At 55.2% G+C, this 23,156-nt stretch overlaps 4 protein-coding genes across 4 annotated transcripts; 1 reads left to right on the top strand and 3 right to left on the bottom strand.

The window, feature by feature from the left end:
- Nucleotides 1-347: 347 nt before the first annotated feature.
- CCM_05621 (methylenetetrahydrofolate reductase 2) lies at nt 348-2,372 on the top strand (the record flags this gene model as incomplete). The annotated part of the gene is made up of 1 exon (XM_006670765.1): nt 348-2,372. The coding sequence occupies one exon, from the start codon at nt 348-350 to the stop codon at nt 2,370-2,372; it is 2,025 nt and encodes a 674-aa protein (XP_006670828.1).
- A 689-nt stretch (nt 2,373-3,061) lies between these two features.
- Nucleotides 3,062-5,346, bottom strand: CCM_05620 (uncharacterized protein; the record flags this gene model as incomplete). The annotated part of the gene is made up of 6 exons (XM_006670764.1): nt 3,062-3,867; nt 3,990-4,166; nt 4,290-4,399; nt 4,459-4,514; nt 4,738-5,140; nt 5,315-5,346. 6 exons carry the CDS (start codon nt 5,344-5,346, stop codon nt 3,062-3,064), a joined length of 1,584 nt encoding a protein of 527 aa, XP_006670827.1.
- A 613-nt stretch (nt 5,347-5,959) lies between these two features.
- On the bottom strand, nt 5,960-7,142 carry CCM_05619 (PQ loop repeat protein; the record flags this gene model as incomplete). Its single annotated transcript, XM_006670763.1, has 3 exons — nt 5,960-6,515; nt 6,581-6,820; nt 6,979-7,142. 3 exons carry the CDS (start codon nt 7,140-7,142, stop codon nt 5,960-5,962), a joined length of 960 nt encoding a protein of 319 aa, XP_006670826.1.
- Nucleotides 7,143-8,381: 1,239 nt separating this feature from the next.
- Nucleotides 8,382-11,099, bottom strand: CCM_05618 (C6 transcription factor; the record flags this gene model as incomplete). Its single annotated transcript, XM_006670762.1, has 1 exon — nt 8,382-11,099. One exon carries the CDS (start codon nt 11,097-11,099, stop codon nt 8,382-8,384), a length of 2,718 nt encoding a protein of 905 aa, XP_006670825.1.
- Nucleotides 11,100-23,156: the final 12,057 nt, after the last annotated feature.

The following is a 23,156-nucleotide window of genomic DNA, read 5'->3' as shown; positions in this document are numbered from 1 at the left end:
ACAGCTCTTGACGGCCTTCCTGGCTTACCTTCGGCTTTCCATCTGGCCTGCCGGTCAAGGGGCTCCGCATCCAATTCAACCAAATTAAAAACCCCTGGTGTTGCCTCAATCTTGCAATCCCGTTGTTTCGTCCCGAGACACATACCTGCGCGGAGCCGACGACCCGACCGCCATCGCCACTTCCGGTCGGTGCGAGTGAACCCCACCATTGGCGGCGGACACACGCCTCCACGACCGTCGACGACTCGACACAACCTCGTCGACGACCTGTCCCATCTTGCCGCGAACTGCGAAGCCTCTTTTCCTGTCTGAGAACCGGGCTCGCCGCCTGACACAACCGACCCAACATGGAAAAGATTACAGACAAGATCGCCGCGCTGCCGGCCGACGCCGAGTACTTTTCCCTCGAGTTCTTCCCGCCCAAGACGGCCATGGGCTTCTCCAACCTGCGCGACCGGCTGCACCGCATGGAGCAAGGGCTGCGGCCGCTCTTTGTCAACGTCACCTGGGGCGCCGGCGGCACGACGGCCGACAAGTCGCTCGAGCTGGCCGAGCTGTGCCAGCGCGAGCTCGGCATGACGACATGCCTGCACCTGACGTGCACCAACATGAGCCGCAAGCTCGTCGACAAGGCCCTCGACGACGCCAAGGCCCTCGGTATTCGCAACATTCTAGCCCTGCGCGGCGACCCCCCGCGCAAGGAGGAGTACCGCACGGCCAGCGACGACGACGACGAGGCCGAGGGCGAGGCCGGCGACGACTTTGTCATGGCCCTGGACCTGGTCAAGTACATTCGCAAAAAGCACGGCGACTACTTTTGCATCGGCGTCGCCGCATACCCCGAGGGCCACGCTGACGAGAGCCACCCACTGGGCCAGTGCCTCGAGCACGACCTGCCCTACCTGGTCGACAAGGTGCAAGCCGGCGCCGACTTCATCATGACGCAGCTCTTCTTCGACATTGAGGCGTACGAGCAGTTTGAGACGGCGCTGCGCCAGCACCCCAGCGGCGCCTTCCGAACCATTCCCATCATGCCGGGCCTCATGCCCATCCAGAGCTTTGCCATGATCAAGCGCACGGCCAAGCTCAGCCACGCCGCCATGCCGGCCGCCATCCTCGAGCGCCTCCACGCCGTCAAGGGAGACGACGAGCGCGTCAAGGCCATTGGCGTCGACATTCTCAGCGAGCTCGTCGAGCAGATCCGCACCGTCAAGCGCAAGACGCCCGGCCCCCGCGGCTTCCACTTCTACACCCTCAACCTCGAAAAGGCCGTGACGTTTATCCTCGAGCGCACGCACCTCATCCCCGACGAGCCCGCGACGCAAGAGGACGCCGTCGTCGACGGCGGCCCGACATCGGGCCCCTTCCTCCAGGTCAACGGCCACGCGATCCCGCCCCCGCGCAGCCACTCGCGCTCCACGCGGCGGCACTCGTCGGTCGGCTCGGACCCGCACAACCGCGTCATCGCCAGCACCGGGCGGCGCACCAACCCCGAGTGGGAGGCGACGGGCGCCGAGGCGGCCGTGCCCGCCGCGCAGCTCAACGCGCGCGCCAACACGCTCGCCATCTCCGAGGGCGAGGGCGCGCTCGGCCGCGAGGCCACCTGGGACGACTTCCCCAACGGCCGCTTCGGCGACTCGCGCTCCCCCGCCTACGGCGAGATTGACGGCTACGGCGTCAGCCTGCACATGTCGGTCACGCAGGCCGTCAAGCTCTGGGGCCACCCGGCCACGACGCGCGACATTGACGACATGTTTGTCCGCCACGTCCGCGGCGAGCTCCCCGCCCTCCCCTGGAGCGAGGAGGAGCTGCTCGCCGAGTCCTCCACCATCACGCCGCACCTCGCCGCCCTCAACGCAAAGGGCTGGTGGACCGTGGCCTCGCAGCCGGCCGTCAACGGCGTCCGCTCCGCCGACGCCACCTTTGGCTGGGGCCCCGCCAACGGCTTCGTCTTCCAAAAGGCCTTTCTCGAATTCTTCATCTCCTCCGCCGACTGGGCCGCTCTCAGGGACAAGCTGCAGCGCCCGGGCGTCCGCGAGGTCGTCTGCTTCTACGCCGGCAACGCCGCCGGCGACTTTGTCAGCTCTGACAGCAACAGCACCGTCACCGCCACCGCCAGCAGCACAAACGCCGTCACGTGGGGCGTCTTCCCCGGCAAGGAGATTGTCACCCCCACCATCATCGAAGAGGTCTCGTTTCGCGCCTGGTGCGAGGAGGCCTTTGGCATCTGGGGCGAGTGGTCCCGCGTCTACGGCAGGGGTTCGCCCAGCGCGACCCTGCTGAGCGGCATCCGCGACGACTACTGGCTGGTCAATGTCATTCACCACGACTTTGTGGACCACCAAGCCCTGTGGGACCTGCTGCTCGCGTAAACAAGTTGTTTTGTTTTGTGCTTTTGACGGAAGGCGGCCCTGATTTTGACGAGGGTGGGTGGGTGTTGAATTGAGGAACCAGGCACGATGAGGAGAAGATACCAAGAAAACAAATGTATAAACGCTGGGTTAGGGGTGGGGGAAGCCCCGTCTACGGAGGAGACATAGCGACCATTAGTTGCAGAATACAACATGCACATGGCAGTACCATGTCTGGTATCACGGTGTCTTGTATTAACAGACTAATTCTGCTTTATTGTTCTCATGCCGTCCTATGCGGCTCCGTAATCCCTAAAGAGTTTGCTCTCAAAAACCATCTAAGCCAACGTTCCCTTTTTTTTTTCCCCATTCCGTTCCGTAATGAGCCTAACCTGGGCTGTCGCCTGAATTGTGGACGAACAAGATGATATTTTTTTTTCTTACCAAAGAAAAAAAGCAGAAATTACCCTTAAAACAAAAGACAATGAGACCAAAATAAGCTCAAGTAGGGGTGGTCAGATTCCCCCAAGTGTAGCAAAGACCAACATGTGCAAGAAGTAAAAAAAAAGTGAGGAGAGTCGGCATCACACAGCAACGCACATCGTATGGGTATAGAAAACGGGAAGGAAAAATTCGGTAGCATCAAGAAATGCAAAATAGGCGACGAGGAAAAAAAAACTCAGCGACGTCCTGTTCGCTCTCGGTGAGGCTTAGTACTCGCCGTCAGGGGCGTCGTCATCGTCGTAAAAGGCATCGTCGGCAGCCAGAGCGCCAAAGGGAGCGGCGCTACCGGCGCTGCCGAGGTACGTATCCGTGGCCGTGTTTGTAAAGGGGCTTGTGAAGCCGGTCGACGGCGGGGGCGGCGGCGGGGGGGCCGGGCGAAAGGCAGGAACGCTGGCAAACAGGGAGGGGGTGGCCGGGGTGGCGGCCGTGGCAAACGCGGACGAGGGTCGCACGGTGGCGGCCGTGCCGTTGCGGGCATGCGTTGGGAGCCCGTCGAGCGGCATGGCAGCGCGGACGGCGGGTTTCGTCTCAGCCTCGGACTCGCTCGTCTGAAGCTGCGCGGAAGCATCAGCGATAGTAGCGCTGGCTCTGGCGGCTGCAGCTCGGCGCGAGGGCGTGCCGTTCCTCTGGCCTGGGGTAGTGGCAGCAGCGAGCGTCCGGGGCCGCTTTGAGGGCGTGGCCTCCATCTCACTCCAGTTGTTCGTCGATTCAGAGTCCTCTTCGTCAGATTCTATCTTGACGACAGCGAGGTCGCCACGAGCTCGCTTGATGGTGCTGGTCCCGCCGCCGCCGGTAGTGGGGGTGGCGGCGTTGCGCGAGCGAGACGTCTTCGGCGTCGTCGTGGGCGTAAAGGCCGGACCGCTGCTGCTGCTCCCGGAGTTGAGGTCGAGACAGGCGGACGGGTCGCCGCCGCTGTCGGCGACGGCGCGCAACTTGTCCGCGTCCTTTTTGATGGCGCGGAACTGGAACTGGATCCCATCAGCCGTGGACTGGCCAAAGTACTTGGCAATGTCTATGAAACATTGGTTAGCTGTTGAAACTCTTTTCGAAAATGTCAATCGTTAAATGTGTGTCAAGAGGCTGCAGCCGGGAAATGGGCCGCGATCGATAGGAAGAAAGTTAGTGGCGGCGTACTCTTCTTGTCCACGGCACCGACGGTCTTGGGCAGAGAAGACTCATCAGTAGTGAGATCCTTGACGTCCAGTTTGGCTTTGCGACCTGCCATGATAATCTCGCTCTGGGCACGAATGTAGCGGAAGCGATGGTTGAGGGCATGCTCCGACATGTCTGAGCCGTAGCAGGCGGCAATCTCTGCCGAGCAACAGTCAATCACTATCCATCTCGTTTATGTCTATACGAGCCGCACGGAGGAGAAGCTAAATCATGCAAAGAAGTGAGGCGGGCAGGGCGTGAAGCAAGATGTAGATGTAGTACCTTTGTAGTTCCATTTGGTGGTGGGGTGCGCTGCGACAATGGCGCGGACCAGACGGGCCTGGGCCTCGTAGGATTTGTAGTTTGCCTTGGAAGCTGAAGGGGCCATGATGCTGTTGAGAGACGTTAGCAAATAAAAGGAGGATAAGCTTCGTTCTGAAAGAAAACATACACAGAGTTGGGGCTTCGGAATAGATTGAAGGTGTGCTGCGTGGGTTGGGATTGGAGCTGTGGCGGGAGCTGGTTAGATGAGTAAGAAAAAGCGGTGGTGAGGGGCGGAAAACAATAAAAAAGAAGTTGATTGAATGACGAGAGAAAAATTCTCGCAGGTGCGTTGATGAAGTGCGGATGAGAGGCTGTGAAAGAAGAGAAGAAGTGCAACTGGAGTTGGAGAAGCGTCTGTCTGTGGCAGCTGGCAGCTGTTTTCCAACGCTGCACTGCAGTGACGGACCGCCAGAAGAGCAATCAGTTTACGGTAGATGTAAACAAATTGAAAAGACCAGCACTTGCTTGGATTGGTGAGATGATGTTCGCCGCAAATTCGGGGGGCGGCGCCGACAAAGATAGAGCGAGGTACCAGAGCAACGATGAACAGTGCGCGACAAAAGGTACTTGCCTGGGAATATGGGAAGAATATGGGAAGAATATGGAGAAACAGATAGTACAGAAATGTCTCGAGATTCCAAACAAGGCAAATACCGAGTAAAGTGGTATTTGCAAACGGGCGTTGTATAAGAGAATGAGACAGCTCGACGAAACAGAGCAGGCGTTTGCTCTTTTCCCGGCCTAGATCGAGAAAGGCGAGCGCATCGAGTGCAGACGCAGCATCGGCAGCTTCGAGCGATTCCCGTTCTCTGCAACTCGATAGATTGCTGCTTCACGTCGGGTCCGGCCTGTGGTCGCCTCTGGAGCCAACAGGAGGCAGCAAACTAGGAACGGCTCGTCCCGCGACGGGGATCAATGCTTTCGTTTTGGCGCGCCCACACTATCAGCAGCTTGGCGCGATGAGGAACTGGCGTCGCAGCTACTGAGATTGTTGTTCAACCAAGATTGAAGTCATGGGGTTTGCAAAGAGAAATAATCGTTACTCGAGAAGGAGTGAGGATGCAACGCAACTCAGGAGTGAAAGTGAGGTGGCTGGGGTCCTCTGGGTCCAGGTGCGCTCTGGTGCTGCTGAGATAGACGGGTACAAGCCAAGCGAGCGCTTCTACGCAGCGAGAACAGCACGCGACAAGTAATATAGAATCAATTGGCAATAGGTGTCAAAGTTCACCATGTGTGTGTATTTTAATTTCATTTGATGCAAATCCCTCCAAGTACGCCAGTGTATCGTATGGTCCACCCCGATCCCCCAAGGTCCCGCGATAACAAGTGCTAACGCCCAGCTCGCTCCGACTGAGAACCAGGCACAAGTTCTAACCAAGGCGAGTCTATAAAAGCTATAAAAGCTGATAGGTAGTTATATGATTATGAGAAAAAAAAATTGCCTGAAACCAACAATGCCCATTCCCCCCAAAACGCCCAAATCAATCGATTACAAGTAATATTCTTCATGACTTTCGGTTCTCTCAAAAAAAAATTCAAAGGGCGCATAGATATGCAGAGGATGAAAGCAAGGGAGCGGCAGCGACATGCCAGCTCGCCTGCACCAGTCGATAGGTCGTATGGGACCTCTATTCCACACCGTCGTCGCTAAAGGGCGCAGGCCGTCTCGTCGGGGTGAGGCTTCTCGCGGGGGCGTGCAGGGCAGGCTTGTATTCGGACGGGTGGTGGTGGCTATCCCAGTCACTGTCCTGCAGTTGCTGCATCTGGTGGTACTGGACGCTGTGGTGGCTGCTGACGGCCGAGGCAAACGGTGTCGACTGGAGCAGCTGGGCGCCGGCCTGGGTCTCAAAGAAGAAGTATTGCAGGCCGAGCAGGCAGTCGCAGCTGGCCTGGAAGACGCCGCAGACCTTGAAGGCCCAGGGAATCTCCGAGGTCGAGGTGAAGAACCAAATCATCTTCATGGCGTCGCCGATGAGCCAGCTGGCGAGGACGGAGAGGCGGAAGCCCTTGCAGGCGCGGGTCTGGATGTTGGCGACGATTTGCGGGAGCGGCAGGGTGGCCTCGACGGAGAGCCCGACGATGCCGAGCATCTCCGAGTAGAAGCCGTAAAAGGAGTGGATCGGCGCGAAGATGAGCTGGAGGACGCAGAGGGCGAGGGCAAAGTACATGAGGAAGTGCCAGTACCTGCGACATCAAGTTAGCAGCGCATCGAAGAGGTGTCGCGCATCGGGGGTTGTCTGGGAACGTACGGCTTGTCCGCCTTCCACTGCCAAAAGTTGTAGGGGCGCTCAAAGTTTAGGATAGCCTCGACGAAGCCCTTTTCGTTGGCCTGCATGCCGTTGAATGGCTGGCTGGACTCGCCTCCCTTGGAGGAGGGGCCGGGGCGGTTGTCAAGGGCGATTTTGAGCAGGGCCAGCTGCATGCCGACCATGATGACGGACTGGACAAGTAGACTCGTATCGTATCGCGCGCCGGGCCAGTAAAAGATGCTGCAGACAAATATTGATTAGCACGTGGGAAGAAAGGAAAGTATAGAGTAATATCTGCAGCGAAAAAGGCTTGGCGATGGCGATGGTGGTGGTGGGGGAGGGTTGGATCCTCGGGGCCGGACGCGACGCAGGGTTGTAATGTCGCGAAAGTGACGTACCGGAGAAAAGAAGCGACAAGCATGATGAGCGGAATATCGAGCGAGAAGCCGGCGCTCGACTTGCTGCGGTGCATCGCGAGGGCCTGGTCGCCATAGGACAGCACGGGCGACAGCGCAATCATGAGAGGGGCCAAGACGCCAATCACGGCCGTGAAGAAGCTCATGATGAGGCTAGTTGAAGAAGGAGAAGAACGAAGAAAGCGAGTGTCGAGAAAAGGAAGGCGGCGCGAAAACAAGAAGAGGCGGCGGTTGAGCAGGAAAGAAAAAAAACGAGAGTTGATGGCAAAAAAGGAGACACGTAGAGAGCCCGTCAGCGTGTGCGCAAGATGTTCCCTTTTTTTTTTCCTGGCACCAACAAGGGGGAATAAATGATCGACGAGTGACGACCCTTTGGTTATTAAGATTAAGACGGGCAGAAAAGAAGAAAAAGAGGGGACTGGACCACTTGGGACGAGGCGGCGGCCGCTCTTTTTTAGGGAGTTGGAGGTGACTTGCAGTGGGCTTATGGGGTTTTAGGCGTCACCCCCCGCTGTATTCAACCTGGGCGGTCAGGCTCCCTCTACAGTGCCCCTCGCCTAGAATGTGCCTATATTTGGATATTTGGATCAAATACGCATCTATCCGTATCCGCCCAAGTCTGCCCCGTTTTCGTATAAGGGCGACTCGTTTCTGCGGTTTCAATAAATTAATAAATCCAGAAAAAAAATGCCTTACTCAGGTAGATAACCGCTAGTTATCGACTCTACAGCAACATTCTCTTTACAAGGAACAGTGCCTGCTGGATCGACGATCGACTCTGTCTCGCCCTTGTCACTGTCGCGTGACTAGCCTCCGTACCCTGGTTTGGCCACCTCCCCATGTTCAATTATCGGAGCTAGGTGGTGAGCTTCATGGAGACTGACTGTTTGGCTAGAACTAGACCAACACTCCGAAGAAGCGCTTGCGGCCGCGCGGTTAATTTAGCTCTTATTATTTCAAATTTAGGCAGCTTCTCAACAGCAACAGCATCAAGTTGCAGGTCGGTCGCCTATACAGCTTACACGCGCGGTTTAGAAATCATGAAAAGATTGTCAAGGTAGTTTCATTGGTCATATATCATGATTCGGTCTCTGAAGACCTATGTTCCATTCTTACGATGCTGTGCCTTATCTGCAGGCGTGCCTGGTCCCCCAAAAAAACAAAACGTAGCGCGCCGGCTTGCCGCGGAATCCCATCTCGGCAGAGTCCAAACTGTAGACTGAAAACTATCCTAGGTTCCGTTTTGACCCGAGCTTGCCCTTGAAGAGATATATAAAACCAAAGAAAAAAAGCACCAGCCGATGCTTCAAGCGTTGTGGTTTCCACAACCATAGATTGGGGCGACATTCAAACAAAGAGAGGAGTTGGCAGAAAACGGTTGAAAATCAGAGAGGCATCGTGTAGACGATATCCATCTCCTTGGGTAGCAGAGAATCGATTGGCTCGCAAATTTGCCAGCGACAATCACCGCTTGTGCTCAGAATGCGGTAACCGCTCATTGGGCTTGCCGGTCTGGGCCCTTGCTTGCGAATGTAGAGCAAATCATCCAGCCGCTTGAGAATAACAGCCTTGGAGCGAGCCATGTCCTCCCACGTATGAGACAGCTGCTCAACAAATGCCAGAGCTTCTCTGCTGCTGTTGATCTGGGACGAGAGGCTTGCCAGCGTGCCATTGGCCGTCAGCGTATCAACCGCGTCGACGAGAGCCAGGCTCGCAACACGGGGGTGCACGGTGACGACCATCTGCGAACGACGCAAGGTTTCAAATTCTTGCAGTAGTTCCAAAATGCCAGAGGCATGGCCGAAGCACTTGTGCGCAGAGCAGCTCTGCACCTGCGAGCCAAGCAGGGTGCCCGCGGAATGATGATGGCGGTTCACCTTGATCATTGCGTGGTGATACAACAGATGCAGCGAAACAAAAGCTCCCACACTGCCACTGTACAGCGACTCCTTGAGATTGCCCGGGGAAAAGGTCAGGTGCTCCGGCAGCGAAGCAAACCAGCTTCTAATCTTCCTTGCCAGAGTCTGGATTCTGGTCGACTCGTCCGCGGCCGCGGCCGGGCGGGAGGCAATTCGATACAACGTAGCTTGGCACTCGGACCAGAGATACGTAATTTCTACGAGGCTAGCCAGAACATTGTGCGAGCCGAGACTTGTCGATGCTGTGCAGCTATATGGGTCAAAGAGCGGCTCAGTCCGCTCGATTTGATTTTCAAAGCTTTGATTGTCGGTGGGCAGACGAATGTAGAGATGTTCCACATTCACCATGGCGCATCTGTTGGGGAAAATTCCGTTGAATCTTTCTAGCATGAACAGCGACCAGAGTGTGCGGCGACGGCTTTCTTTGTATCCAGTTCTGGTCATGCCAAACGGATACGTCGTCATGTTGGCCTCTGTAGACTTGTCGAGTTCCACATTCAGCTGCAAACTGGCTGCAGCTGCCCAGGCAGACGATAGCAGCTCGTTCGCATCGTAGACGCGATCAACGGACATGTAATACGCCGCCAGAAGGATACGGCTCTGGACGAGCTGCAGGCAGTCCATCCCGAGGTTCTTCTGGGCGTAGTGGGCGACTTGGGCATATTCAGAAGCAATATCCCTGGAGCCGTCAGAAAGAGCGACCCCAACGGTCAGGACGCTGTATAGGAGCATCAAGTCCTCTGGCAGCTTTCTATGGCTCGAGTTGGCGAGGTGTGCTTCCCAAATAGTCTGGGGCAGAAACTTTAGAAGCATCGTAGATTCAATATGGTAAAAGAACTTTGTGACGACATCGGTGATGAGCGGGGGATTAGAGGCGTATACATCAGTGTGCCAGGCACAACATAAGACCTCGTCCGAAATACGACCAGTGTCCGATGGACGTCGGTAGGATGGCTGAGGAGACTTGGAATGGTCCATGGCGTCGGACACAGCCAGCGATCTGCCTCTTGAAGGGCTATACGTCTCTGCTCCGAGCTTAAGGCGCTTATGATGGCTGTCGTCAAAGCTCGGATGACAGGCTAGCTGGGCAGCAGGGGACCTCGAATCTCGGGAGCCTCGTGGAGACGACATGGCCTTTCCACTATACAGCTCCGCCGGCTGTGTCGAGGGTGAGGCCGTCTGGCCGCCTCTGGGTGCGTTTTTGAACTTGCAGGTCCTGCCAAACTTGTCGCACTGGACACATCGAGGAAAGTCGGGATCGCATTTGATCTTCTTTTCGCGACAGGTGACGCACGCAATGGCAAGCCTCTTTCTTGGCTTGCCAGCCTTTGTGACACCCCACAGGGCATTGACAGCCTCGCCATCAATGACCGTCTTGCAGTGCGTTTCGTCGTCGTAGAAGTAGCACAATCCTTCACCCTCGACCTCAGCAGTCCGCACAAAACGAGGCAGGAAGTGGTTGCCAGTCCATATCTTGGGGCCCAGGCTGTTCTTGGGAGCGGCGCTCTCCGATGCATTGGCCGCCTGGGAATGTGAGCTCGGTTGCTGCTCCTTCTTGTCGTCCATGGGTCCATCTCTTGACTCTGGAAGGTGCCTACGCGTCGTACTCTGCGTGCCCAGCATGTACTCGTGTCGCCCAGTCTCGTGGTGCGACCAAGCCAGCTCCCTGTCCGTCTGATTCCTGGACTCGCTCATCCGGGGCGATCGCGAGCCGGAATAGGACTGTCCCATTTCATGCGCAGAGGCGTCATACGTGGTTCTGGGCTGCGCTGCTGGCGAGGGAAAGTACAAAGACGAGTTTTGACTCGGCGCAGGCGTCAAGGCGTGGGGACGGTCGAGCGGCGAGTGCATTGGATAATGAGAAGGACGGCCATGGAGGGGATTTAGCGGCCGCATGGAGGATGGGGGGTCCAACAGGCTGCTAAAGGGAGGCAGTTGCAGGCGCTCGGCGGGTTTGGAGGGGTTCAGAGGCGTGCTCTCGCGACGGTCGTCGGCCTCGTCACGGCCCGGCGTCTGATCATACTTTGACATGGGCAAAGATGCTAATGCCTGCGAGGCCCAGACGTGATCTGCCGAGGGAGACGATCTAGAGGAGAAGGAAGTCGCCGTCGGGCTCGCCAGCTCTGGGGGGGTGTCTGGCAAGGCCATTCGTGGAAGCGACTCGAATGTTGTAGAGGAACCCATTGAGAGGAGATTCTGAGAGAGGCACGAGGTCCAAGGCACCCTCTCTTTCAATCTCTCTTGTCAGTGGCTCTTGGAAGTTTAGATCAGTAGTATGACAGCAGCGTTGTTGGTAGCGATTTGCCGAACAAGAAGCCGCCGGCAGTGTGATTTGGTTTTGTTGTTTTGCAAGGGGAACGTTGGAGAAGGGCAGGTGCCCATGTGATTTGTACAGCAAGAAAGTTGAATGAATAGAAGAAGAGGCCGACCAGGGCAGTCTATGATGTGGTCGTTGGGTGTGTTGGGTGGTGGGCAGGCAAGGGTTGAAGCGAGGAGAAAGAGCAGGATGACGGGAACGGGTGGTTTATTTAGGACAAAATAACTAACAAGAAAAAGAAACGGGGCAGCTGAGCAAAAGGATGAGAAAACGACGGAGCAATGCAAAAAGCAGCCAAGGAAAACGGTTACCAGATTGCCGGGACAAACGTGAAGCGTTTATTTGCTGGATGCAAAGCCCATGTTGCACCTCTCTCTGGCTCTGTGTAGGATAACTAGTTAGGATGGGGCCGGACTAACACAAGAGGTTTTTTGCCTTGTTGTCCAACTCGCCATGTAACGAGAAATTCTTCTTTGACACGCCCTTGGCCGAAGAGGGGGGTGGGCAAGCTGGGGGCGGAACAGAGAGGGGTGTGTGTGTTGTGTGTGTTGTGTTGTGTTGTGTTGTGTGTGGATGGATGGATGGTCTGGATGGCGCCGCCGCCGCCACAAGGGGGAGGGGGTGACAGTTGGCTCGAGTCAAAAAGAACCGGCAACCTTCAACCTTGTCATACGAATGCCGCAGCCTGGTTGTTGCCTCTTCGGTTATGAAGCGATGGTGGGCAAGCCACGATGGCGGCAGGCAGGAAGGCAGGCAGACGTGAGAACAAGCCCGGGGGATGTGGCCAACGGGTTGATGCTTTCGAGATGGGTTTGCGTCGACGGTAACCAGTTGTCCGCTATTCCTTGAAGTTTCAAGCTCGTCGTTCGTTGTTCGTAGCCGTTCCTGATATAGCCAACGCGGGCAGTCGAACTGAACCGGGGGGTGGCAATCGTCTATGTGCCTGTGCAACGTCAAAAGTACTTTTGCCCTTGCTGACGCAGCGCCTCCTTGTCCCATGAGCCGTCCCAACGTTGGAATGGAGAAACACGACTCTCTCTCACAATGCGGCCAGAAGTCGAGCCATCAAAAGCTGCCACATTCAAGCAACGAGATGAGATGGGACCGTTCAGAGACCACCAACGGAACGTGGACGGTGACAGCCTAGTGGACACGACGATGGGCCACATCTGCTGTGGCTACCGCATTGTGCAACTGCAAAGGTCCACGCTGCCTTTTTTTTTCTGTTAAATCACCAAAAGGCCCATCTGGGGGGGAAGAGCCGATCTGGGCCAATTCGGAAGCGTTTGCGCCTCTCCAGAGTTTCTTTGTGCGATCCCCTGCAGGTACAGCGCCATGGGCGGGGAGAGTTGGATGACAAATTGGCTTCCTGTACAAATTATGTGTATGTACACTGTGGCGGTTTTTTGGGGGATTTTTTCCCGCCAAAACACGTCCTAATTATTAATAAAAAACTAGTTTCCTTCTTCAGTAAAAGAGGGAATAATCGACGTTAGCACCGGCACCTAGTCCATTCGGTACCTACCAGAATTAGCAGTTCGTTCTAGGGGCTCTCCATCCGGCCTCCCGCTAGTGAGATATCAGACGTCTGAGCTTACTTGAGGCTCCAGTAGCCGCACGCTGGGCCAATTGTCGATGGCGTTTTTACAGAGCTGTGACTTTTTAATTCCGGCTTTGTCACCCCACTGCGCTTGCAAGAATCACTCACTCAGCCGGAATAGGTACCTACCTACATACCTGGAACCCACTAGTACAGCTGGCCAGGGAGCTTCGGAATTTGGCCAGCCATTCCAGCAACCAACTAACTACACCACTGTACCAAGTTAGACCTGCCGTCGGCCTCGAGATTCCGCTAGCGGGAGACACCGAACGTGGCCTCAAACTCTGATTTCATCATGCTGTGGCACTGCCGCGTTGCCGAGCCGCGGCAGCTGAGCAGCCCTGAAGAAACCGCCGCCAGCGCATGACTAGTATTATTGCGTCAGAAGCAGGAACCTCAGGCGATGCAAGCAGTTCTTGTAAGTTGGTGGTGTTCAGCGATAACCCGATTTATTGATGATGCTTTTTAGCGCCGTGTCTTCCTGTTCGTGAGCTCGGCGAACCACTTCGAAGTAGCTACTAGACTTACTTTCAACGTCACCCGATCATCATCCGCAGTGCCGAGTTCTGATCAACGGCAAGCGAGGCGGAAGGGGTTCGATCATCATATGTACCAGTCGCCGTTTTACCTACGAACGACAGCGGGCACCTGCGCCACCCGGGGCCTCGGGCTTTTCTCGTTTGAACTGTGATGTGATGCCATGCGACCGGCTTTTCACCCTGGCTTTTCTAGTTACGGGGGAGACGGCCACCGCCGCGTGCCGGCCGTAGACAACTACCAGCAATTTGTACTCATTGGGTTCTTATTCCTTTCCTCGTCTTTTTGCAAGGGCAGGGTTACGTGCCCGGCACTGGCTGAGCCAGGGGGGTGGGGGTGAGCTGCTTTGACTCTCTGCCTCCACCATCCAGTGGTATTTTTTGGGAAGGGCAATAATTGTCCTTTTTCCGATGTTGATAAAGTGCCGGACCTCGGGGAGGGGAAGGGCCTATATCTGAAGCAACGTGGCGATGTGCAATAGAATTCTGATAATGTAGGCAATTTCACGTCTGGTAATAATCTTGCTTCGAACTTGTGGCTGCTGTCACATCCCTCGCCGCTACCCACCGCCCACCAATCCCTCCACCGCAACCTCATACCGAGACACCAGTCCTGCAATACATTGACTCTCGACCACGCTCTTATTTTTGCATCAAGACAAGAAAAATAGTTTTCCGAATCCCGACTATGAGCCTTGTTGCTCTAACTAGTCAGTCGGCGTCACCAACGTGCCACCGGCAACTGACTTGAAACATCACGTCGTTGGTACGCATCATGTACCAAAATACGACTCTACAAAGTCATCAGCCGAGTCTCCAAGTTTCAGCAGGGCATGTATTAAAAAAAAACAATTGAAAACAATTTAAAAAAAAATACCTCCGCTTCGTGGGCGTGCCATCGGAGAGCCTTGTTGGGCTCCAGCCATGGGCTCGCTGGTAATAATAGGGAAAGCATGGCACCCCCGTCACAAAGATACAGTTTGTTCCAGTTTGGGCATCATCTCCGTCCCGTGTCCACGTCTGTCCCGAATAGGTCAGATGGAGCGCTCCGAACCTATGAGACGGGTTCGCCCCAGATGATACAAAACTACCGTGGGCCACCCCGTCGATTCAAGTGCCATTTAGTACAGACACACCCCCCCCCTCCCTCCCTTCTCCCTCTCCTCCTTCCCCCTCCCGTGTTGCTTCCAGAAATGTGAAAATGGCGAGGCCCGAAACCAGAACAAGGGCCCGTTCGGAGCTCGCCAGTGGATCAATTTGACCACTTGTTCGATTCATTGACCAAAATGCAATACAGGGGGTTTTTTGCAAAAAAGTGACGATGCGGTCTAGGGCATGCATTCTCAGTCTGTCTCACAGGTGTCTCGAGCGTCCAAGTGATCGGCCTGCTCATCTCATCTCACGGGAAAGAAAGAGGCATAGCGCCGGCATTTTGCCCATTTCAATCGAACGTAGGTGCCGAGCGATCAGAGCCAAGCGTGCGTAATGGATTTTCGTGTTTGCTCTCTCTCTCTCTCCCCTTCCGTCTTGTGCCAAATTCAACTTCGTCACTGCGCTCAGCTTGCACGCTAGGCCACACACACTCGCGTCACGATGCCGTTTCTGCATTTGCCGAGTGCCAGCCAGCCCGTCCTGAGAGCTGAAGCCTGGAAGCGGAAGCCCCCCCTCTCTCCCCTCATCCAGTGAGCAAAAACCCGTCACCAGCCCAACGGTGTAAGAGTGAGGAGGGGTGTGGTGTGTGGCCCGGCAGATGTTGGCCTGGGTTTCCGGGCGATGCACAGCAGTCCCGGCGCGGTAGTTGTCTCGCCTGGTATGATGCATCATCTTCAACTTGCTTGGCGCAAACTGCATTGCTACGCTCGTTCGCTGCTTGGGCTGTCCGGGTGAGCACACGGATGAAGCAAGCCAACCCTTTGAAAAAGAGAATGGGAAAACCTCGTCACAGCATACTGGACCCCCCCCCCTCTCCCCTCCCCTCCTCCCCCGAGTATCAAGACGCGAGAGTGGGAGCATGCTTTGTTTCCGTCCGTCATGGGATGGAGCTTGGAGCAACAGCTTGCGACGCCATAATGTAACCATTCATCGCCGAGGCGCCCTCACCGGCAATACAAATTGAGAGGGGGGGAACAAATGGGCCAGCGAGCCAGATCTTTGAACAAGAGGGTGTGTGGAGTCGGTCCGCAGAGCAAGGGTTCTTGTGCTCAGCCACCACCAACAAAGATCTCGGGGTTTTTACTTCTTGCAAGACAGAGCCAGCCCTGGCGCTGCTGCTGGTTGCCATCGACCCAACTTGAGCTTCCGGCCATGTGCAAAGGTGGGCTAGCCCAAAGTTGGCCTCAACACGAATGTAGGAATGTACCGTTGGTGCCGACGGTTTATTGCATCAGGAACTAGTCAGCATGGCAAGTATGTAGTCGTGAATTGGTAGGTTGTGTCAACTTGACAGTGAGCATCACTGTATTAATAGTAGAATAAAATAACATGAACGAATAACGAATAACGAAACGCAAAGGCGGGCCGACCAGACTATCCTTTCATCTCCATAGTTCCCAGTCAATGTAGCGTCTTGTCATGACTACATACAGGATAGGCAGCGGTACATATGCCTCGCTTAAAGCCACAATACCGCCGCTCGATAGTTAGACATGTCCGCGGTCCAGCTCGGGCCGCGCTCTGGGAACAGACACCGGCTGAAAGCTGGGCGGGCGACTCCGCTGACGGCGCGCCTTTGCTCGGCGTCAAAGGGGGCCACACCGAGTGGTCGTGCCGGGCCATGACGATTCGTGGCCTGCCGCAACACACGAGCACAGTGCCGGGTGCGACGACACGATCTGTAACCACTTTGTAATAACGAATATTAGCAGCTGAAAAAGGCGGTGCCCCCTGTTGGGTTGCACTGTTAGTTAGCTCGCTACTGATGGAACTGTACGGAAATAGAAACAGGCAACTTGTTCAAAGCCCGGTCCCTTGGACCAACCAGCGGGCCTAACCGCGCGCCTTGCTCCTCTCAACAGTGGGACCGGGAAAACCCCCTTGACAAGCTTTTTTTCCTCTCTCTCCGTCCAAGCTTCCCAACCAGCCTTCCCAACCTTGAAAGCATTTCTCGGGATGCATGACCAGTAGCGACTCGCAGCAAGTGGCAGACGAGGTTCGGTGGAGAAACACGCGACTGGTTTCTCGCGTTGAGACGCTGCAGGGTCAATTCGAGAGACCTAGACATGCATACAGGCATAGGCGTGCAGATTTAACAGGCATCGGCGTACATACAGGCCCGTACAGATTGCAAGCATAGGTAGGCAGGCCATACCCGGCATACTAGTACGCACAGGCTAACGCCGCTATAGACTTGCCAAGCTATCTGGTCCTTGTAGATCAATAGACTGCGCAACTGTCCATGATTGGCCCATTCGTTTAAAACAAGACGACAAGCTCGCCTCGGGCCCTCTTTCCCGCTTCCAGACTCGGAAGTCGCAAAGTCGCCAAAAAAGAGGTTCTTTCTTGGGGCATTGGGGCGGTCCACCAGCCCTCTCGCAAGTCCCGACGTGAGACACCCCTCCCCTCCTCCCTTCCCCCCCCCCATGCCGCCGAGTATCATGTATCTCGCGGACACAGACCAATGGCGGCGCGCAGCGTCATGGCTTATCACGGCACTCGTCGGCACAGAGACGAGGTTCAAGGTGCTGAAGCTGCTGATATCAACCTCTCGCCCCCCAAGTCCACGGCAAACAAGAGAAAATAATTTACAACACTTTAGGCTGAGGAGTAACTGCACTCGCCGCAGGTTCACAGGAACTCGGGTAAAACGGCCTTGCATGATGCCAGGAGCCACTCGAAGATTGGTTGTGGTGGGTTGTTGAGTCATCGGTCCGGCGGCGCCCGCCTGCGATTCGGGCGTCTACCGGGCGGCCAGGGATACCTGAGCCGGTCTTGTTGGCCGGGATGCGCCGCTGGCAAGGCGCCAACTAGCAATCGGCCCTTTTGCGACAGCGTCTCTGTACGGATAACTACTATCAAGGACACTACTCAGTGACTAGGAGTGAGGCTGCCTGATAAGTGAGAACGATGCCATTCAAGCCGGCATCTCCACGTCCCACCGTCCAGTGACTCCCAGTGTTGGGTATGGGAGAGTGCTGTGGGTGGTGTGGGCTTGGGAGCACTCTCCCCTACGCATCTGCTCCAGTGTGCCCCCCCAGCCAGCATTGGCATGCGAGATGGCATCTACAGCGGTTCGGTATTGAAGTTGCTGATATCACGGTAGGGGTAAAAAGTTGGCCGCGCGATCAAACAGGTGTAACCATCGGCGTTGGGTGTGCCTGAGCACGCCGATGACACAAACACAAACGCGCACGTCATGTTACGCAGCGGCGGGAGAGGCTGGGACCAGATTATCTCTCGGGCCCCCGAGAACTGGAGGGGGGGGATCTGGTATCCGAACGGTTGTGCGCCGTGACCAAGCAGCCTGCCTGGCTCTGGCTACCAGTACAGTCGCACACAGATTGCTCGACGGATGATGGCGTAGAGTGTGGCACGAGGCAGACAAGGCAACTCTGGTCCCGGGAGCGTGGGTTTCCGACGGCAGCGTCTTTGCAACAATCTCGCGCCGACGCGGGAAAAAAAAAAAGGCAACGAGCGGGTGAAGAAAAATCGGCGGCGGTCGGAGCAAACGAGGGGGTGTCTGAATGAAGAGGCGAAATGAGTCTTTTCGGGTACGGTACGGTACGGTACGGAGGAGCGAGTACTAGGGTTCGAGCAGAAAAAGGTCCCCGCCTGAATTGGTAGCTACATCATACCGGTAGCTTGTTGCTGGCAAGAATGTCGGTGATGGTTTTTCGTGCGAACCAGACTGTCGGGATGATGGAGGGTGGCCTCGTACTTGTAGTTTTTTCTTTAAAAAAAACCTCGCCCACTAACGTTAGCCCAGCCTGATGGCCAAGGGCGCTACGTTGCAGGTTGTCAGTGGTCAATCCAACAGCCCATTACGGAGCACCGTCTCCGCTTTGCCCTTTTAGCCAACCCTTTTGTCCTGTTTGTCTCGGGTTCGTGCCAAATGCAACCCCCAAATGTATTTTTTTTTTTTGGTCTGAGCCCTTGGAGAAAGGCGCGCGTCTTGAGGCCTGTGATGGCGCCAGGCGTCACTGGTGGCTGGCCAAAGGTGTCATTCCGGGGGCGGGGAGAGGGGGCGGACATACATCATACCTACACACATACACTAATAATAATAATGTAGGTACTGAGCAGCCCCCGTGGCGTGTAAACGACCATGCCGCTCGCTTGCATACTTGGTCTGGACCCTTAGTTGGCGAGCACAAGTCCCGGTCCGCCGCGAGAAGAGAGAGAGGAGGGGGTTGAGGGTTTGAGATGGGAGGAAACGGGCTGGGGCGGTGTGTTTGTCTACAGAGTACGAAAAAGTTATACTGCCAAAGTAGTTATAATGCCGGCACTTGCTCTTGTGTTACTCGAGTTTGCCTCGACCACACATGGGCTGAGCTGAGTCGGCAGCGGCAAGGCATCAATCTCTCTGCGCACTACGAATAGGTTGGTGGCGGAGGAGCGGTGGCGTGCTGGAGCTTTGTGGACGAGCTTGGGGAGTTTGACCAGACAAGGTCTCTGCCTAGTTTCTATTGTTCATGATTTCATCATCAGGGATGGGGGGGTGTGGTGTTGGTTGACCTCTTCATCTTGTCTGTAACAATGCGGAGTTTGCGGGTTCCCCAAACGAGCACAGCCCACGTAAAGATGCCTGCGCTGGGACAAGACAAGACGGCCTCTGTCAGGACAAGTCGTCTGTTTCCTCTTCCTCCTCCTCTGTATGGCAGCATGACGTCGCTCCCCGGTTTGGCATGTCCCGGCAACCCGCCGCGGGTTCCAAAACGAGTCAAGAATGCCAGTCCCTTCGCTGTTTTCAGTCGTTAGTATCGGCATAACAAGCAACTTGACAGCGCACTATGACTGCGGTTAAAGATGGATCTGGCAGGTCGGTTACGCACGCCCCATTATACCAGTATGCCTATTCTTCCATTCGGGCTTGGCGGATGACAACCCGGCGGGTCAAGTCCAAGTGCCCGTAACTAACTGACTAGGTATTAGTTGTGTCAACAGAAGAGAAGAGTAATACAAATTACAGTACGCGCCATGATGGGTTGAAAAGACTCCGCCGCGGAGATGGCAATATTCCGCTCTTCTTATTAATCTAACAAGTACATATCACCAACTGTCGCCTTCACTCGTGATATGCAACCGGCCCAACGAATGACACTCACAACACGCCAACGGATCGTCGGGTGGTCTGTCAGATTGGCCAGAAGTGGGCGACGCTGTTATGCAGGACAAATGCGCCGACATGGGAGGGCCGCTCTGTTCGGGGTTCGCAACCAGGGTTAGGCATGGCTTTACCGCTCTATTATTTCTACCATTATTATTTACATTTTATTGTCTTTCATTCTTCCGATATGGATTTCGATTGGGTCCATGAGGCGTCCAGATTGGTTCCGCCCCTGCGCCAATATCGGGGGCAAGGTTTTAAAAGTAGGTGAGGAACGTCATGGTAAATGGCAGGGATCAGTCTGCGGGTGTGCCGCGAGTACGAGTATCAAAAGGCGACGACACAAGACAAACGAGAGGGAGCCAACCAAAGCGACGGCCTCTTGGCCCCTTGGCGACTCGTGGCTTATTAGCATTATCCCGCTCACAACTTGTCCGTTGCACCTCATTCACAAACGCAGAATGGGACACTAATATATGATTGCAGAAAGTAAATCATTACCCTGTTTTGCGGGGTTGAACTCCAGCTTGACCACGTAATTCCTCCGGTAGAAACAGAGTAACATTCCGGCGCGCCCTAGTGTGCCCATGGGGGTCCAGCGACAGGCACCTGGCTTTCCGGCGACAAGAACAGCTCTTTTTCGTAGTATCCATCATAGAATGAACTCTTGATCATGATTCTTTCACCGACACACTGGTGGCGGGGTACCATTCTGGGCTGCACACGACGATGCTCTAATGCAATCTGCAAGCCGCAGTACACACGCCAAAAAAAAAATACAATAAAATAATAAAATCCAAAGGTGCTTTCCATGTACGAATGCATAAGAAAGCCTACAGCAAGTTACATTGTGACGCCTGAAACCAATTTTTCGGCATGCGCCCGTAGTTACCGGGCCGGCGCACAAGAGAACACATGCAAGGAAAATAGATGAACCTTGCCCCCCTCCCACGTTCAATCGAGGCTCAGAGAAGTAGCCATGCATTGTGCGTGCATGGGAACGTCGGGGAAGCGCCAACTCGGCTGCCTACTGGCACAATTACGGTTTGGACAGCGATGTGCCCATGTGAGGCGTGCGCCGTGCAGGTTGCAGCGCGCATGGGAACAACAAGGCCCCCCCCCCAACAGCATGAGCGCTGCGTAGAGCCTCTTTCAGCACATCATATGGTCCAAGGTGCATGTAATATCTGAGTCGACACGGGTCGGCAGTGGCCTGTCATACCCATCCATCATGCGTGAGGCTAACTAAAACCTTGCCCCCCCCCTCTCTCGCCTTGCATTGCCTTTTCGGCTCAAGGCACACACTTTTGCTGAAATCAGAACATCGTTATCGCTCACCGGTGTGGGCTTGCATACGCAACAAGGCATGGGGGAGGGGGCCACCATCAAGTACCTATTCACCGTGGCGCAACCACTCATCGTGCACAAGACCCCACGACCAATCTCTGCATCTGGAAATATCTCCTTTGCTATTTGCTATTGCTGGAGCCGGGCACTGGGGAGAATGGTATAGTTACGGAGCACGAATTACATACTTCCGTCTTGCCCCCAACGAGTTGGCTTACTGATAGCTACCGTGTATACTTTCGGCGTACATGCAGGGGAGTGGTTGTAGTAACGAACAAGGCCATTCACTAGGCCCAACAAGGGAGAAAGGAACGGGGGGGCGTGTGAAAACATGCTTGGATTGCATTGAGGCTCTAACGTTAGTTACTCATCTCATGCAGACATTCTTGCTCCTTCAGAAACTACATTTCTTCCACTAACACCATGGAGATGCGCGAGCGAAGTTGAACTTTTGTCACATAGACAGATTGTCCCCGTTCTTAATGAAAGCAGATGGCGCATAACATAATCGTGCTTATTAGACTCGCTTGCATCGGGTGACCCAGAGCTTGAAAGGCAAAGGGGGCGTGTTGAACCCCCGAAACTGGGTAAGCTCTCGTTTGCTTTCTTGGTTTGCACGGATAACTGATATCGTACTAGTGAGAATGAACCCCCAACTACCAGTAATTACACTTTACCGGCTCAAAGTTGGTCGAACGGCCAGCTCCTCAGCTGCTTGTCTTGGGTTGCCTTAGTGTATCTGCAGCAGGACGGAAATGGAAGTGCCTCTGCGTCACATGGAAAGATGACCCCATAGTCTCTTGCCCAGCGGCCAGATTGACCAGATTGAAACAGTATTGCGTTATTAGCACCAGTATGGACAAGGTTCTGGTGCAGGCTAGTTGAATGCGCTCCCGCATCGGGCTCCCCTTGTCGTCAGCATGGCTTTTTTCTTCCCGCCCTGGGGAAACTGGCAGTACTCCGTACCTTGAAAGTATTGCTTTTTGGGCCTGCGGCGGCACTTGGTAGGCACAGACCAGCTTCGATTCCCGCCCGGCGGCATGGAGGGGAGGGGGGGGCAGAATCAGGATTGATCGAAGCCGGCACTGCTCCTCGAGGAGGGGGAACCAAAGTCAAGCCTGGCATACAGGATACATGTACAAACGTCAGGCACACACATTGCACCGCACACACAGAGACGCACACCAACGCAGTGCGGTTGCGTGCCAAGTTGCGTTCGAGTCCGGTGGCGCTGCGCTTCTCTTGGCTAGCTAGAAGCTCCCAGGAACCGGGGAACTGCCTCAACCAACAAGAAGGCGCAATAGACGCTCATCTCCACGCCCCCCCTTCCCCCCGTGCTCATCGCGCACGAATTGGATAGCCACAAGGACCAGATCAAGGGCCTCGGGCCCACGACTAGGTTGGGCAATTGGACCGAAGCGAGACGGATGGACGAGCGCACCTCAAGAAAAGACTGGCAAAGAAGCAAGAAGCATCATGGCTGTCGCTCCAATAAAAAGGCGCCGTCGCCGCCGCCACACCATGTGGTGGGAGGAGCCAGAGGAGGGGCGTGAGGGGCCGCCGCGCGCGTGTGTGCCAACCAGGATGGGGCCATTTGTTGCTGAAGAATACAGAGCTTGGCTCCTCCTTTTGTCTCCTCGCCTTCAGGTTGGAAAGTCCTCGGTCGGTCCTTGAAAGGCATCAGGTAGAGTGTTTGTGGCTTGACGCAAGCATTTGAAGGAGCTGGAGTGCCGAGGTGGAAATTGCGCGGGTTCCGCAACTATTGGCAACCACGCGGAAAAGAACCGTCCTTACGCAAAAAAAGAGTTGTTCGCAAATCAGGCTGCCGGGGTTCGCAAACTCAGTGTGTGGGCAATGGGTCGCTGAACCACCTTGAACAACAACAGGCAGAGACACACTAGTTAGAGTCGGTCTACAGACACGCCCCTGCATTGTATTTTTTTGGAGACTTTTTTTGCTATATTTCTTCGTCCATGTTCCCCCCCCCTCCCCTTCAAGGAGCAACACTATTGAACTGTAGTGGTGGGTTACACAAGAAGCTGTCAAGAGTCAGTTCTCTTTCAGCTGTTGATAACTGCCGTCACATCATCATCATCATCAGCTGGAATGAAGGAAAAAGGAAAGAAAAAGAAAGAAAAAGAAAGAAAAAGAAAGAAAAAGAAAGAAAAAGAAAGAAAAA

Source organism: Cordyceps militaris, assembly GCF_000225605.1.
Source record: "Cordyceps militaris CM01 unplaced genomic scaffold CCM_S00004, whole genome shotgun sequence".
NCBI classification, from domain to species: Eukaryota; Fungi; Ascomycota; class Sordariomycetes; order Hypocreales; family Cordycipitaceae; genus Cordyceps; species Cordyceps militaris.
This window is presented reverse-complemented; position numbering and strand designations above follow the sequence as displayed.